This window comes from Daucus carota, chromosome 7 (assembly GCF_001625215.2).
Source record: "Daucus carota subsp. sativus chromosome 7, DH1 v3.0, whole genome shotgun sequence".
Lineage (NCBI taxonomy): Eukaryota > Viridiplantae > Streptophyta > Magnoliopsida > Apiales > Apiaceae > Daucus > Daucus carota.
In genome coordinates, this window is record NC_030387.2 from 38767373 (window position 1) to 38783004 (window position 15632).

The window sequence follows — 15632 nt, forward strand, 5'->3', positions numbered from 1 at the left end:
AAAAAATACTCCAAATATTTATTTTATTCATCGTAACAAATATTTCTTTCTTCCTTCATTTTCTTTCATTTTAAATAAAAAAAATTCAAATAATTCAAAAGATAGGCAAACGAATGCTCGAAAAATGAATTTTATACGAAGAAATTAACGAAAATAAAAAAAGTAGGGCCTCTCGGAAAAAAAACCAGTGGAAATTGTGTTTGTAAAAATCTTTAATAAATATTGTGCATAAAAATATTCATTCTTTTTAAATATCCAAACAACAATTTTTCTCAAAAAAAAAATTTTAACAATAATTTATATCAATAAGATATTTATAAGTATTTCATAGCCATGGCCCATGGGAAGGATTAATATTCTAAAATGAAAATAAAAAAGATAAGTTAGAATCATTCGACAGGACAGGCTCATCTGGTGTAACCCATTCCATTTTTGACAAGCCCGAGGATCATCGGCTTGGGTCCCGCACATGAGTTCGCATACACACACAGATTCATTCAATCAGAACATTAACACCCTTCGTGTTTCAACTAAGTGCCGTTTGGCTGGACTTAAAAGAAATGATTTATTGCTTAAAGTAAAGAAGTGGATTAAAAGTGAGAAGTTGGTTTGGACTTATAAGCTATTATAATTGTTTGGATACCGTGACTTATAATTTTTTAAGTGTTTGGATAACTTAACTTATAAGTTGGTATAGTTTCGTAGTTTTGTAATATAATTATTTGATATTTACGAAATAAATTGAGAAAAGTTGATGAAAATATGAGATTAGATTAATATTTATATTATATAAAAAAATGGTTTTTTGTTTGCTTTGTCTCATATTTTATTATTATAAGTTTCATTTATTAATTTCTAAGATTATATATTGTAATGGACTACAATGTCTCACATTTAAATATTTAAGTGATCTATAAGTGTGTTTAAGAATTTATATAAATATTATTATATAATATTTATATATTTGAGTATTTTCTAAAATTGAAGACATCAGTTTTTTTTTTTTGAAGTAATTGAAGACATCAGCTTAATCCTTATATTCAATAAATGAAGATAACATGATGTGATAAATAAAAAGGAATAAAAAATAAACAAAAGCAGGATGAACTGAAGAAGCGAAAGCTGATGACGAAAAAAAGCGTGGTTTTATAGCTTCTTTTCCTCCACTTCTTTTACCATTTATAAGTGCTTCATATCAGTACCCAAACGCACCGCAAAAAACAAGAAGCGGGCTTCTAAGCTTGAAAGCCCAGAAGCCTTGCTCCCAAACACCCCCTTAAGTGGATGTACATTAGAATTTATCCCATTTTATTATACAACTCCCCTGGGCTACGCCTACTACTAGCTCCATCCAACTTGCATCTCAAAAACACATCATATTAAATTTATATATTCGCCATCTGAAATGTAACACCCTCGTTTCATCTCAGCCCGCCTTGAATCTCTTTTCTTGGCTGGCTATACACACAAAAATTTCAATATTTTACGCACCCGTCTTGTGTTTGACAAAATTACGTAAAGAAAGAAGATTGAGATATAATTGGATTCGAGAAATGAACATGGTTTCGTCGTCGTCACAAAAGAAGAGTTACCACTCAATGCTAGCAAGCAAGCTGAACAAGCTCTCAATCCCCTCTTCAGACGATCAAGACTTTGATTTTTCCGATGTGTTTGGGCCGCAATCATCCACCTCTTCATCCCCGCCGTCCAATTCCACCAACAGGTCTTCGTTTGATCAGCCTCAGGTGATTCACAATCGTTCTCATTCTTTTATTGGGCCTTCCCCGCGTTTTACGCTGTCGAAATCGTTGCCTTTTCACTCGACCCGACCCGTACCCGAGTCCGAACCCGAGTCTGAGCCCGAGTCTGAGGCTGAGGGGGAGAATCTTGAGGAGGGGTGTGGGAAAGGTGGGGACTTGGTGGCTAAAATTGGGCCGGGGGATTTTGAGATTTTGAGGTTGGTTGGGAAAGGCTCCTTTGGGAAGGTGTTTCAGGTCAGGAAGAAGGATAGGGCTGGGGAGGAATTTGGGGATGGGATTCTGGCTATGAAGGTTATGAGGAAAGATACGATAATTAAGAATAATCATGTCGATTATATGAATGCGGAGAGGAATATACTTACTAAGGTTGTTCATCCTTTTATTGTCCCGCTTCGCTATTCTTTTCAGGTATAATTCGGCTTGCCTGTCAATGTGCTTAGTTCGCTATATATTGATTTGTATGACATAGTTTATTTGATTTGTGTCTTTGTGGATTAATACATTTCTTTAGTAAAAGCTTTGGCTTGGTAATTTTGAGTTCAGTTTGAGCTTGTAGAATGTTAAAAGAATTGGCAAAGATTCAAATGTTTGTTAAATGATTGTGGCAACAAAGTTCGAATTTGAAATTAGGATGAGTAATCATTTGAAATTGAAGTTCGAATTTGAGATCATCATTTTGTTGTGAGAATGTTGGTTCGTGTTTCGGATGGACGAATTTACTGGTCAACACAATCCATCTATATACATCCTTGTATTATGAGTATGGACATTTTTCTGTTTGAGATACTGCAATTACCTGTTGGGAAGTTGATGTTAAAACTTTCACCTGTATACCCTTAGGCCTATATGGTCATCTTCTTAGCTGGTTGATATTTAAATGTGTTCTTACATTGGTTTCATAATTGAACGCTTTAGGCAGCACCATATTTGCATGCATATCTGGTTGTTTCCCCATTCTTGGCAAACTTGAGCAAATTTTTTCGAGTACGAAAACAGTCTAGGCTACTAGGTTGGTTCCAGATAGATGTAGTATCATATGCTTACACAACACGAGTATATTATGACCCTACCGAGTAACCGCGTGCCACAAGTAATAAATATATCCTTTCTTATAGTCTTCTCTACCTCAATGAATTAACAACTGAGTGTCAACAAGGTCCCCCCGCACCTTACTGTTGTCTCTCTTTTTCTAGGCATAATTTACTATCTTTCATTCTTCTGTTTTTTTCAATCATGCAGACAAAGTCTAAGCTATATCTGATCCTGGATTTTATAAATGGAGGGCATCTGTTTTATCATCTCTACCGGCAGAGGATCTTCAGGTATTATTTGTGGCAGTCCTACATTTTTGTTGTTATTATTTAGGTTCAAGCATTGACTTTTGTTCTCGCATGTGTCTTTGGTAGCGAAGATCAGGCATTACTTTATACTGCTGAGATAGTATCCGCTGTTTCACACCTTCACAATAGAGGAATCGTGCATCGTGATCTTAAACCTGAAAATATACTCATGGATGCTGATGGACATGTAATTGTCATGCCAATATACTCTAATAACTAAACTGAATGAGAATCATACAAATTAAAAATATTCATTTTATTATTTAGACCTTGAGTTCAATCAGTATTGTGTTAAGTTGGTATTCTTTATCCAGGTTATGCTTACCGATTTTGGACTAGCCAAGGAAATTGATGAATCAAGCAGATCAAATTCAATGTGTGGGACCACAGAATACATGGCTCCGGAAATCTTGCTCTCTAAGGGCCACAACAAAGATGCAGATTGGTGGAGTGTTGGGATCCTCTTGTACGAAATGTTAAATGGGAAGGTATAGTTCTTCGTCGACATAATTTAATACGGTGATAAAAAAATTCTAAAAGATGGCCATTTGGCAAGGACTTGTTCCATGTAGGGTTAAAGGGCCCCGAGTTTGACACTCCTTTGAGACGACTATGCTAAGGAGTTTACCTTATCCTGTAGAATCGGGTGGAACAACCAATATAATGCATGAAAATTCTGTGTAGGCTCTCATGGGATTAGTCTCAACCAATGCGGTGAGGTGGAGACCTCATGAGGGATAAAAAATGCTTCTTTATTGAAACCAGTTAAGGAATATCGTGAATAACTTGCTACTGCCCTTTCAATAAATTATAATGTTATGCACAACATTGTTCTGATGACATCAGTTATTTAAAAGTAATACTGTTCTGAGCATATTCTGGGGATCTCGTTTATACTTTCTGGTTAAAAATTGATCAGCTTATCATATCAACTTTTTGTAATGAATAAGTTGTATTTTGTCACCCTCTGTATGTCACCAGTTTATCCTGGGTAAAGTGTCCCCTTTCTCATACGTCTTATGGTAGTAGCATCATTTGAGTAGGATCCGGGACTAGGATGCACTTGTATATTTAGCATCATATTTTTCATGTTTAAAATTACGAATAGTATTTTTCAATAAAAATATACAATAAAAATGTACGAAGAGTATGTGAACATGTGAGTATTCATATTTCAGCAATAGTATGTTTGTGTGTGAAGTAATCACTATGGGACTTCTTGTGTAGAAGATTTTACCAACAAATTGTTGATGATTATTCCAAGATTTCTCATGTGTTAAGGACAATTAAATGCAGTACTCTAAACCAGAAGAATTAATATTTTCCGAAATTAGCAGTTTTTCTGGTGTTCATGGATTTTTGTTGACTACAGTAAAAAAATGTTGCATATTATTGTTGCAAAATTAACAGCTTTTCTGGTAGTGACATACTACAGGTCTACTGCTGTCGTTCATTCACTCATTCTTACCCTAATCCTTTTTATCACATCAAAGATTTCTGTGCAGACAAGAATAACATTTGGAATTCACTTACTGCAGTGTATAGAGCTGAACCTCATTGGAATGGACTCCAACACATCGGACCATAACAGTGGCATACAATTGTTGGAAAACCTTTTGCAAAAAAATGATGTCAAAGGTGCTATAGAATTTGCCAAGAAGGTGCAAACTTCATCGCGAAAGCTCAAAAGACTTTCGCATTTTATAGCCTAAATCGTTGTGCAGGTTTCCACCGAGGATGAGGAAAAAGAGTGGTACTCAGTCCTTGGTGCCGATCCTTCAGCTGATCTGAAGACAATCAAGAAACTGGAAAATTGTTCAAATTCATTGATTTCAATGTTTCCAGTTTCTTGATTGTCTTCAGATCAGCTGAAGGATCGGCACCAAGGACTGAGTACCAGTCTGTTTCCTCATCCTCGCTGGAAACCTGCACAACGGTTTGGGCTAGAAAATGCGAAAGTCTATTGAGCTTTCGCAATGAAGTTTGCACCTTCTTGGCAAATTCTATAGCACCTTTAAAATCATTCTTTTGCAAAAGGTTTTCCAAACAATTGTATGCCACTGTTATGGTCCGATGTGTTGGAGTCCATTCCAATGAGGTTCAGCTCTATACACTACAACAAGTGAATTCCAAATGTTATTCTTGTCTGCACAGAAATCTTTGATGTGAACTAAAAGAATTAGGGCATCAATAAGTGAATGAACGACAACAGTAGACCTATAGTATGGCACTACCAGAAAAACTGCTAATTTTGCAACAATAATATGCAAGATTTTTTTTGCAGTAGTCAACAAAAATCCATGAACAACACCAGAAAAACTGCTAATTTTGACACAACATATTCGACAAATATTATTTCTTCAGGTTTAGAGTACTGCATTTCATTGTCCTTAACACATGAGAAATCTTGAAATAATCATCATCAATTTGTTGGTAAAATCTTCTACACAACAAGTCCCATTTGTGATTACTTCACACACAAACATACAATTGCTGAAATTTGAATGTTCACATTACTCTTCGTACATTTTTATTGAAAAATTTTAAAAGTACGAAGAGTATTTTTATCAGTTGAGTAGGACCCCGGACTAGGATGCACTTGTATATGAGCCGTCTCTGAAATCGGATTAGTTTGTATCCAAGATTTCAATTAAATTGATCAGACTGGTTCCCAATAATTTTATTTGCGGAAGAAGTTTTAGTGGTTGAAGTATAATGTGCACCTACATAGAAATGGAATCTTGATATTTAAAAGTGACTAACTCTAGAAAATCAAGATTCAAGAACAGGAAACAATATGAACAGATAGGGACGTAGGGTCAACCTTGCGACTTGAGAGAACAACACCTTATTAGAAATTACAATGTCATGTTATGTGTATATCCTGGATGCGAAATGGTACGGATCAAAGATGTTTGTATAGCATTTAGATATGTACAGTCTTTATTTTTAACCAGTTGTACATCTATCTTGACCGTCCTCACAAAATTCAACAACTGATGAACCCTGTCCTGGGATTCCATGTTCCATCCAAGCACCTTAATCTTGACAGCTTAAGTAATCTTATATTTTAATTGAAATGGAATGTTTTCTGAGCAATACAAAGGGTACTTTGATCGTCTCCTCTGTCAAGGTGTTTTTTATGCGGTGATACATATGTAGGCTGTAGCTTGGATTGGAAAATTGCTTTCTTGCGGGGTTCTCATTGTAAATTTTAATTTACTTCGTTATTGTTTATTAGCCGCCATATACGCATGCCAATAGGAAGAAGCTACAGGAGAGAATTATCAAAGAAAAAATGAAGCTTCCACCACACCTAACAACTGATGCTCATTCTTTGCTCAAGGGAGTAAGTATAACTACCAGATTTCAGAAAATAATAAGAAAATAATCCTTTCATCAATTTGTCAAGATTTATGATCTATGCACTTCATTTGTTTTTCAGTTGTTGCAAAAGGACCCGACAAAAAGGCTGGGCAGCGGTCCTAGGGGAGGGGATGAGATTAAAGGTCACAAGTGGTTTCGTACTGTTAATTGGAAGAAATTGGAAGCTAAAGAACTGATCCCGAAGTTCAAGCCTGATGTGAGTGGCAGAGACTGTACTGCCAATTTTGATTCGTGTTGGACTGCAATGCCTGCTGATGACTCCCCAGCTCCTACCCCGACTGCAGGTGCGCACTTTCACGGGTATACTTACATAGCACCCAATCCCTGGCTTTCTTCTGAACAAGCTGAAGAGTAAAGCCAGAATCCACCACCTAATTTGTCGATCTAATTCTTGTAAGTTGTAAATTATTATCTTTTAAGATTACCAAAAATTTTGACCCCACACATATATTCATGTGCTATATTACGTTTAGCATCTGCTGTGTAAAAGTTTTAACGTCTCTTAGACCAGAAACATGTTTCTATTTTTACGTGTAAGAATCTGCTGTTTTGAAGTCTCTTAGACAAGATACGTGTTTCTATATTTACGCCTGGTATGTGTTCATTGATGTGTATTAATCATCACATCTCATTCACTGTCTTGTTAAATCTAGATCACCTGCATAATTATGTTGGTCCCTTTGTCTATGTACACTTGTCTGGAGGTCTGGCCTACTGTCAAAGTGGGGAGGCTTAAGCAACCAGACAGATAAGTGTCCAGAATTAATGATGATCGTATAATTTCCCACTACACCTCTTATCATACAAAGTTTGTATAAACTATTTCAGTTTATTGCCCTTACAGCTGAGTTATGGACAGCTACTACACATGTCTCTGTCGAGTCTTGAATATCATCAATAAGAGGAAAATATATATGAGATCGTTGAGAAATGATCGAGTTTTTAGCATTGATTGCATTGCTGTTGGTAAAGCCAGAAGGAAGCCTATTGTTTATGTTACACTTCAGAGTATAAGAATTGTCTATCAGCGGTAAATACATATGATCTATGAAATTTCTTGTTAGTAGCAACTGAGAAGAATCCTGAGAAGAAAAACATGACCATTTAACGTTTCCCAGCAACTTCTGGAAAGACTTGGCCTCGCATGACTTGCAGTTGGCACACTTTCTTTGTTGTTTCATGGAAGAAAATTTGACTATGAGACCCAGAGCAATAGCTTGTCAACTTCCACATTCTGCCTCTTTGGGAGGGTTTTTCTTGTCGAATAATTAAACACACTCGTATACAAGTCTAGTCTTTGACAAGGTTCGAATACTCGATGTCCCGTCTCTCGTAAAAGAGCAAGAGATTCGAATCCTCAATGTCCCGTATCCCATAAAAGAGTGAGAGGTATGAATCTTCGATGTCCCATATCTTGTAAAGAGAACGGAGATATCGGCGGACCCAGAGGTGTCCCGTATGGCCGTATCTCGTAAAGAGAGCGAGAGAGATACCAACGGACCTAGAGGCCGCTTGCAGTTGAGATGTAATTTTTGTGTAACCAGGGGCCACACCGGTCTCCATCTACTTTATTGCTCTTATTAGCATGAAGCATCTACCCATATAAGCTGCGTATAAACTCATCCAGCTCATATATACTTTAAGATAGTGGGACTAGAGGATAACCATTCATATACTAAAGTAACGCAGCTATATCTGTAACAAACGTGCCAAGACAAGTTTAATCACTCATACATACACTTGCCCATAAAATATCAGAAACCTTGTGCTGATGGAGGAAATCTTATAGTACTCGATTCAGGTTTTCAACTGAAGATCACTTTCGATCTGTGACGGAATTTGTGTTGAAGTTGATAATACGGATTTACGGGTTATATTTAACTGGAATTTTAATGAATTTTCATTTTATACTGTAACTATATAAAATGTTGTAAAGTTGATGTAAAATTTTAGGTATTAAGTGCAATATTTCAAAATCTCATGAATTTATGTTAATTTTCAAACTTCTTAACTAGAAAATCCCACAAAATTTATCATTTTATAAAGTCCAAAAAAATTATTAACATGTGAATATCATCAAATTTTAATAGATTTTAGATAATCTCAATTGAATATCATCAGATTTTAAAACATAATTTAAAATTATGATTAAATATCACCAGAATTTATAACATAATTCAAAATCCAAACTGAATACGTCAAGATTCTTATATAGTGGCTGTTTGGCGGGGCTTTTAAGCCCCGCTTCTGGACTTTTAAGTTAGAAGCACTTATTTCGTACCGTTTGTGTAAAAAGTCGAGAAGCACTTATAAAAAGCTACGATTCTTAGCTTTTGTTTCATGACTTCTGCTTTTTTCCCAAACACTTTAATCACTTATAAGTCTTAACTAACTTCTAACTTCTACTTCACTTTTTTATTTTAAGCAAGAAGCACTTATTTTAAGCTCACCCAAACGGCCCCATAGTTTTTAAAATTTGAGTTGAATAGCCGAGAATAAATTTGTATCTTCTAAAATCGCCGACAAATGTACAACCTAAATCATTATTCTAGTTGAAATGAGTAACCGAATAATCCATGGATGCTATCCACCACTTCAACAACATCACAGTTGTCCTCCATGAATAAAATCTCTGGGCACCTTTTTTTCTAAACCAGACATCAAAAGAACGTCCCACAATGCCCACTACCTTTACAAATCCATAAAGACTAAAAGCAATGGCACTCACATTCAAAGATCCAACACTTAAACAAGAAACCAACAAATCGATTATATTTTTAACCAAAGAGATACAATGACTCTCCACCAGTACCCTCCACTTGATATCATCAAGCATATTCAAGTTCTGACTCGTGAGTCGTGACTCGGATCATCATCGACGAAAGGGTACTGGTGTTCGATCAGATTTACTTCTGATTACAAACCATAACAAACAAGCATCTAACAAGACATTAACTTCAGAATAGCATTTAGTTCTGGTCTGTACAATAAGAAAGATTAATCTCTTTAGTCAAAACTAATTTACCGCGTCTTTACTTGATAATCGATATCCATTAACTTATTAAACCTCGTGTGGGGCTTCTGGTGTCGTTCCTTTCCTCATACCACGCTGATCATGCTATCTCCAATGCTGAAGTTTCGAGCCACCTGATATACTGGATGTCTTGAGGACAACTGATCATGATGGCCGGATGACAGCGACAGATTGAGAGATAACATTGGATCATCCATTGAGAATCTTTCATTATTGTCAACAGATGTACTTGGTGCTGGTGATTTAATCAAAGGGAGAGCTGAAACTGAATCTGACAGCATTGAGGGTGCATCGTTCACTTGGCCAGCAAATTTAGCAGTCTGATTTCCTGATAGATTCTCTACCTGTTTCGAAAATAGTACAGGGCCAAATGAGCCAGGGTACGGTGATTGCATCACACACGGTGCTACATTATCTTGATGAACATTTTCTTCTTCCATAGGAATTGCCGTGACCTAATAGCAATCAAACAATTTTGTTCAAAAGACAGATCTAAACAGAACTATATGCATTTCAGTCAGTTCAATCCAAGTTCATTCTAATTTCCCCTCACTTAATTGCAATCAATCATCAATCCATGATATACAAACAATATATACCACTACGAGCTCAAAACAAGGACCGGAGATCTAATTACCGAATCAGTGGTGATATCAAAGAGGCTAGAGCGACGACGACGCCTATTAAGATTGCTCCTGCGAAGAAAGTACTTCTGAGCATGGCTAGCAACCTGAGTCGGAGTCCGAGTCTTAACAAAATTCCTCGAAATTCCTCTCCAATCTCCTTTCCCAACTTTCTGCAATCCCAAAAGGAACAGCTTGTGCTCTTCTTCCGTCCATGGAACTCCTATCAATCCCATCCATACATTCCATAATTAGTTTTTTTCCCAACAACAATTCATATTACAATTACCATTAATATCGAATCACGCAATTTATATCACCAATAAAAATAAATTCGCATACATTAATTTAATTCAATATCCAATACTTCAATCATCCAATCTTATCATTGTCTAGGTCAAAACATTTTTAGTACAATTATTAATTATTCTCACGCTAAAAACTGTTCTCAACTGAAACGCTACGCGTTCATATAAAAAGCATAAATAAATGAATAAAGTGATCAAAATTAGTACCTCGTTTGCGCTCACGGCTAGCAGTGGACTGGTGGTGAACGACGTCGTCGGCGGAGGCATAACCGGCGCCGGCGCCGGCGGCCTCAACGGCAGCGCTATTATTCAACTCCTGATTAGGCAGCTCATACTCAGACAAATTATTCATACTCACGCTCTTCCTCATCGGATCCACCTTGACGCGCACGCCAAACAACATGATCTCGCCGGAACCGTCCTCGCCGGCGGCGACCGGAGCTTGGGAGCTGCGAGACATCATTCCACAGAAGTTCTAGATTGTTTGTTTGAATGCAAGGTGAGATGTAATAATAGTATAGAGATAGAAGGTGTATGTATCTGTGTGTGTATATATAGATGTGTTGTGTAAGAAAGATGAGGGAATCTTGATCGGCCGTACAATGGCTGTAATAAAAGATAGGTGGAGAGATTGATAGAGTGAATGTGCTCTGTTTTGTTACTTATATAGATGATTTTTGTATATACGCAACTGTAAGTATATTACAACGGCATTTTATTTATTTATTCATGTATTTGTACTATTATAATGAAAAATGCTGGATACCGGAAAAAAAAATGTTTTCAATATTTTTCTCAAATTTAATTGACGATGTATAATTAGTTTTATTTTGTCTAACATATGTCATTTAGAAAAAAAAAAATTGAGAACTAAACTGAGAACACATAACATTACTCATTGAAATTTTAGAAAATATGTTATGAAATAATTCAATAAGTTGATTGAAACTATCATACTGAATATGATGTGTTTTGTTATACACAGATTAAATGAAATGATACTAATAAGTATTACACCGAATGTGATATGTTATGATTTTTTTTAATAAAAGTTAATATTTAAAATTATTTTTATTTAAGATTCTCTCCCCTAATGTTATATTAAAGCTAAACTAAGATATCTGAAGCTAATTAGACAAAAAAATAAAAAATTAGCAAGCATTAAAGATCCAAAATTAGTACAAAAAGTTGATAACTATTAATTTTAAAAATATTTTATATATTTACCAGTTATATTCTGATGATCAATTAGTTCTGATTCTTGATCTACGCACCGGAAAATTTGGAAATTCAGAGCGATTTGAAGTCGAGTCCTTGGTTGTAATTGATAGAATAAATGAAATTACTTAAATAGAGTAAGCAGAAAGAAGAAAAGGTTAGGTCATGGCAGTAGTTTAATAGGGCATTATAAAAACGGGGGGCAGAGATAGAAGAGGATAGGATAAGATAGGGGGTAGAACGGGCACCATGTGGCGATGTGCTTTGCTTGGCTATACTCACCTTTTTGTATTGGAATTCTCAACTTGTACGTGGCTGCCAGTGGACGGTTATTCTTTTCTTTCCGGTTATTGACTTATTGCAATAAATTCGGACTAACGAAATCAAACTCGCACAAATTTTTGAGTGATTTATCCTAATTTCACTTGAAATACTAATCAACCTAGTATGATCTTGATTACTAAACTACCTCCAGGTTGAATATGTAAATTTCGTGATAAGGGTTCCAATAATTATTCCAATAGAGTTATTGATATTCATAGTTATGTAAATTTATCCCTAAAAACTTTCTTGGATCAACAAATATAAATGGTTGATTATATTTTTTGTTAAGGGGAGGGAGAGTTAAAATTCCAAATTTTTTACATAATCTTTAAAAGTGACATGTAGATGTCAAATAAGCGCCACCTAAATAATTTTAGCTAAGGACTTTTATCATTGAAGATGCTATAATCACTTCAATATCTATAAAAAGAACAGGTTGATTCCATCACGTACGTTAGATTGAAAGTCTGTCAAATTGATTTTAACTCAGTACTTAATCGAGTGTTCGGATATTACATTTTTTATCTACACAATAATATGATCAAGTTCTGATTATTTAGAAATATAAAATGTCTATTAATATTTGTAGAAATCAGAAATTGGAATTAATCAATTACTCTATCGATCCAGGATTATCAGAAACTTTTTAGATAAATTGGTGGTGTCGATGAAATAGTATTCAAAGATTAATCGAAATTTTTTAAAAATCCAAAATTTCTAGAACACTGATTATATTATAAATATGGACAATATTGTATTTAGATTATAAATAAATACTCTCTTCGCCCGAACAAGTTGCTTACGTTTTTGCACGCATTTTGATACTCCTATGAATTAGAGTTTCATAACGGTCTTTTATATTTCTTTTCTTTGAATAAAAGTTTAAACGTAAAATTTTTATTCAGAAAAAAAAATATTATGGAAAATAGGATTTTATAAGAGTCTCAAAATGCGTGACAAAAAATAGCGCAAAAATGAGGAGTGTATCTAAATATAGATTGATATACTTCCTCTCTCCCAGCAGGCTGTTTACGTTAATTGTTTACACGTATTTTGAAACTCCTGCAAAATATAGTTTCATAACATTTTTCTGATTTATTTTAATAAAAATTTAAAAAATTATAAAAAATATTGTGAAATTATACACTATAAAAATCTTAAAATGTGTGACCAAAAGCAATGTCAAGAAGTGCTGAGAAGTAGCATTTTCATATCCTGTGAAGTCAAGATGATTTTCGATTTTTCTCAACAGGTTTAACTCATGCAGGTATATCATATTATATGAGATAAGTTAAAATAATAGGGTTATAATGACCTACTGAGTTTGGTGTTTACAGCAATCAAATACTAATACAAGTGGACCTGTCATCTGGAGGTAACAACAACACAAATAGACTACTAGTAATATTATATTAAACTACTTTGGTGTTCAATTGGTTCTTAATTAATTAATCTTATCTCTAATTAAGATTCCCATTATCTTAATCTTGTAGCAGTAGTTAGGCAGAAATTGACTCTTTAACCATAATATGCAAGTCATAATTACCACCTACTGCTAGCTAAGTTCCTTAATTTCACTGTCTATTTTTGCTAATATTTCTTGTTTTATATCTTTGTATATTTATACCAAAGTCGTCTTTAATTATGTCTCTGCATATTTATGCTAGAATCTTTTTTAGATGCTAAGTGCACACAATAATAGCTGAACTATAGAATATTAAATTACCCGGACGGAACTAGTGTAAATATTTTAACCAGAATTATCTTTTTTACATATCAAATTTTGTGACATTTTTTCCCGATGAGCCAGGTTTAGAGTGGAACTAGATTCGATCTGATCCCGTCATAACAAAATTTAGATTATAATTTTTTATTAGAACATAATATGAGCTCGTAACCTCCTTCCTATATTTCAAGATTTTAAGAAAATTAATCACTTAACATGATATCAGAATTGAGGTTTACGAGAGATTTCAGTTCGATTCCTCGCTTATGGAAATCTTGGTTCGACTCCACCAACCCCAATATTTTCACAAGATCCTTAAAAAAGGAAAAAGAAAAGTGATCCTGTTCATAATCAAAACATAGTACAAATCGCCCATAATTAAAAAAAAAAAAAAAAGAAGAGAGAAGAGTTGTGTATATATCTTCAAAGGAGAAAAGCTTAAATAAAAGTTGATAGTGATTACTGATTAGTGATTAAATTAGGTCAGGTTCACCTAACAAGTGATGGACTAGCCTTGCTTCGACTTCTACTATTACTCTTCATGTACGACCACCACTATCCATGTCTCCAATTATGATGCTTAAAATATCACTTGCAGATTGCATGCCCATATATAATATAAAAACTTTAAAAAATTAATAAAAAGTTACTCTATCAAATTTATTTTATAGTTAGCTTGCAAAAAATGGGCCAAAATTAGGTCGAACACGATCCTCGCTTTCTATCGGGCTAGAGGATTTTATATGTAACTCAGGCATTTGTTTTTGTTCCTCTTAGGGGTGAGCATTCGGTTCGGGTATCCATATACCGAATGGATATATCCGAAATATTTTGGTTCGGATATCGAACCGATAAAATATAATTCGGTATATGGAATGTTTTTAGATAATTTCGGAATTTCGGTTTTTTAAAACGGACTTTTGGATTTATCCGAATTAATCAAAAATCCAAAATTTTGTAATAAATATCTTTTATACTATTTTCATCTACTAATTTATATAGTTATGTTGTAACTTATCCTTTAGGTTTTTTTGAAACATAATAAACAATATCAAATTTCAAACATTATCTATGTGTATGTTTATCATTTGGTTGTCTCTAATAAGCTATGATTTATCAATTTATTTCTCTAAGATAAATTATGATTTGCACTTTGTTTTATTTAAATAAATGGTGCCTTATGTTCCTGTAGTTTGACTAGTTAATACGGTCTAGAATGAATATTATAATTTCATTTTAAGAATTTCATTTTCTTTTTAATTTTGTTATACACATGCAGTTTGTGTTATATGCACAATTAAGGTTGTGTTATATGATACTTTTTGTTGTTTGGTTTTTTGGAAAGTTTGGAATCCGATCCGGATTAATATTAATGGTTTGGTTTCCATCCGAAATTAATTCGGTTCGGTATTTGGAAATGAAATTTCACATTTTTGGAAATTTGGATATCCAAAATAATTTCGGTTCGGTAACCAAATTTCCGAATACTCACCCCTAGTTCCTCTATCCCTTTATTTTCTGTTGGCACTTTTTCCTTTTGCATGAATACCGAGAGATCATCATAAAATTTCATTTTTATCTCAGCAGGAGAAAATAAGCTTTAACAGGGAGGTAGTCGTTTTATTCCAAGTGGTAATTTGACTCGGTTTAAAGGAAGTTATTTATTATTCATATTAAATAAGTATATTATAAATAATAAGTAGACTAATATTTGTAAATAATTTAGTATTTGTATAACGTGATTTATACTTTATTTAAAGGATAATTTTATTTTAGAAAACAGAGCTTATCAAAGAAGAAGGCAGAAAAAGAGAGAAGTTAGGTTTTTTAACATAATATTTTTAACTCCAAAATTTCTTAAAATTATTTCACCTTATACATACGAGGGAAAAAAACAAAAACTATGTCTATA

General features: G+C 34.1%; 2 protein-coding genes across 2 annotated transcripts; one reads left to right on the forward strand and one right to left on the reverse strand.

Moving 5' to 3' along the window:
* Positions 1 to 1132: 1132 nt before the first annotated feature.
* LOC108196430 (serine/threonine-protein kinase AtPK1/AtPK6) lies at positions 1133 to 7074 on the forward strand. Its single transcript, XM_017363712.2, has 6 exons — positions 1133 to 2168; positions 3000 to 3082; positions 3167 to 3287; positions 3415 to 3588; positions 6342 to 6449; positions 6546 to 7074. Exons 1-6 carry the CDS (start codon positions 1554 to 1556, stop codon positions 6840 to 6842), a joined length of 1398 nt encoding a protein of 465 aa, XP_017219201.1. The 5' UTR covers positions 1133 to 1553; the 3' UTR covers positions 6843 to 7074.
* A 2158-nt stretch (positions 7075 to 9232) lies between these two features.
* LOC108196925 (transcription factor MYB1R1) lies at positions 9233 to 11147 on the reverse strand. Its single transcript, XM_017364418.2, has 3 exons — positions 10660 to 11147; positions 10159 to 10367; positions 9233 to 9976 (listed from the first exon to the last, which is right to left on the reverse strand). The coding sequence occupies exons 1-3, from the start codon at positions 10913 to 10915 to the stop codon at positions 9587 to 9589; spliced, it is 855 nt and encodes a 284-aa protein (XP_017219907.1). The 5' UTR covers positions 10916 to 11147; the 3' UTR covers positions 9233 to 9586.
* Between the last annotated feature and the right edge of the window lie 4485 nt (positions 11148 to 15632).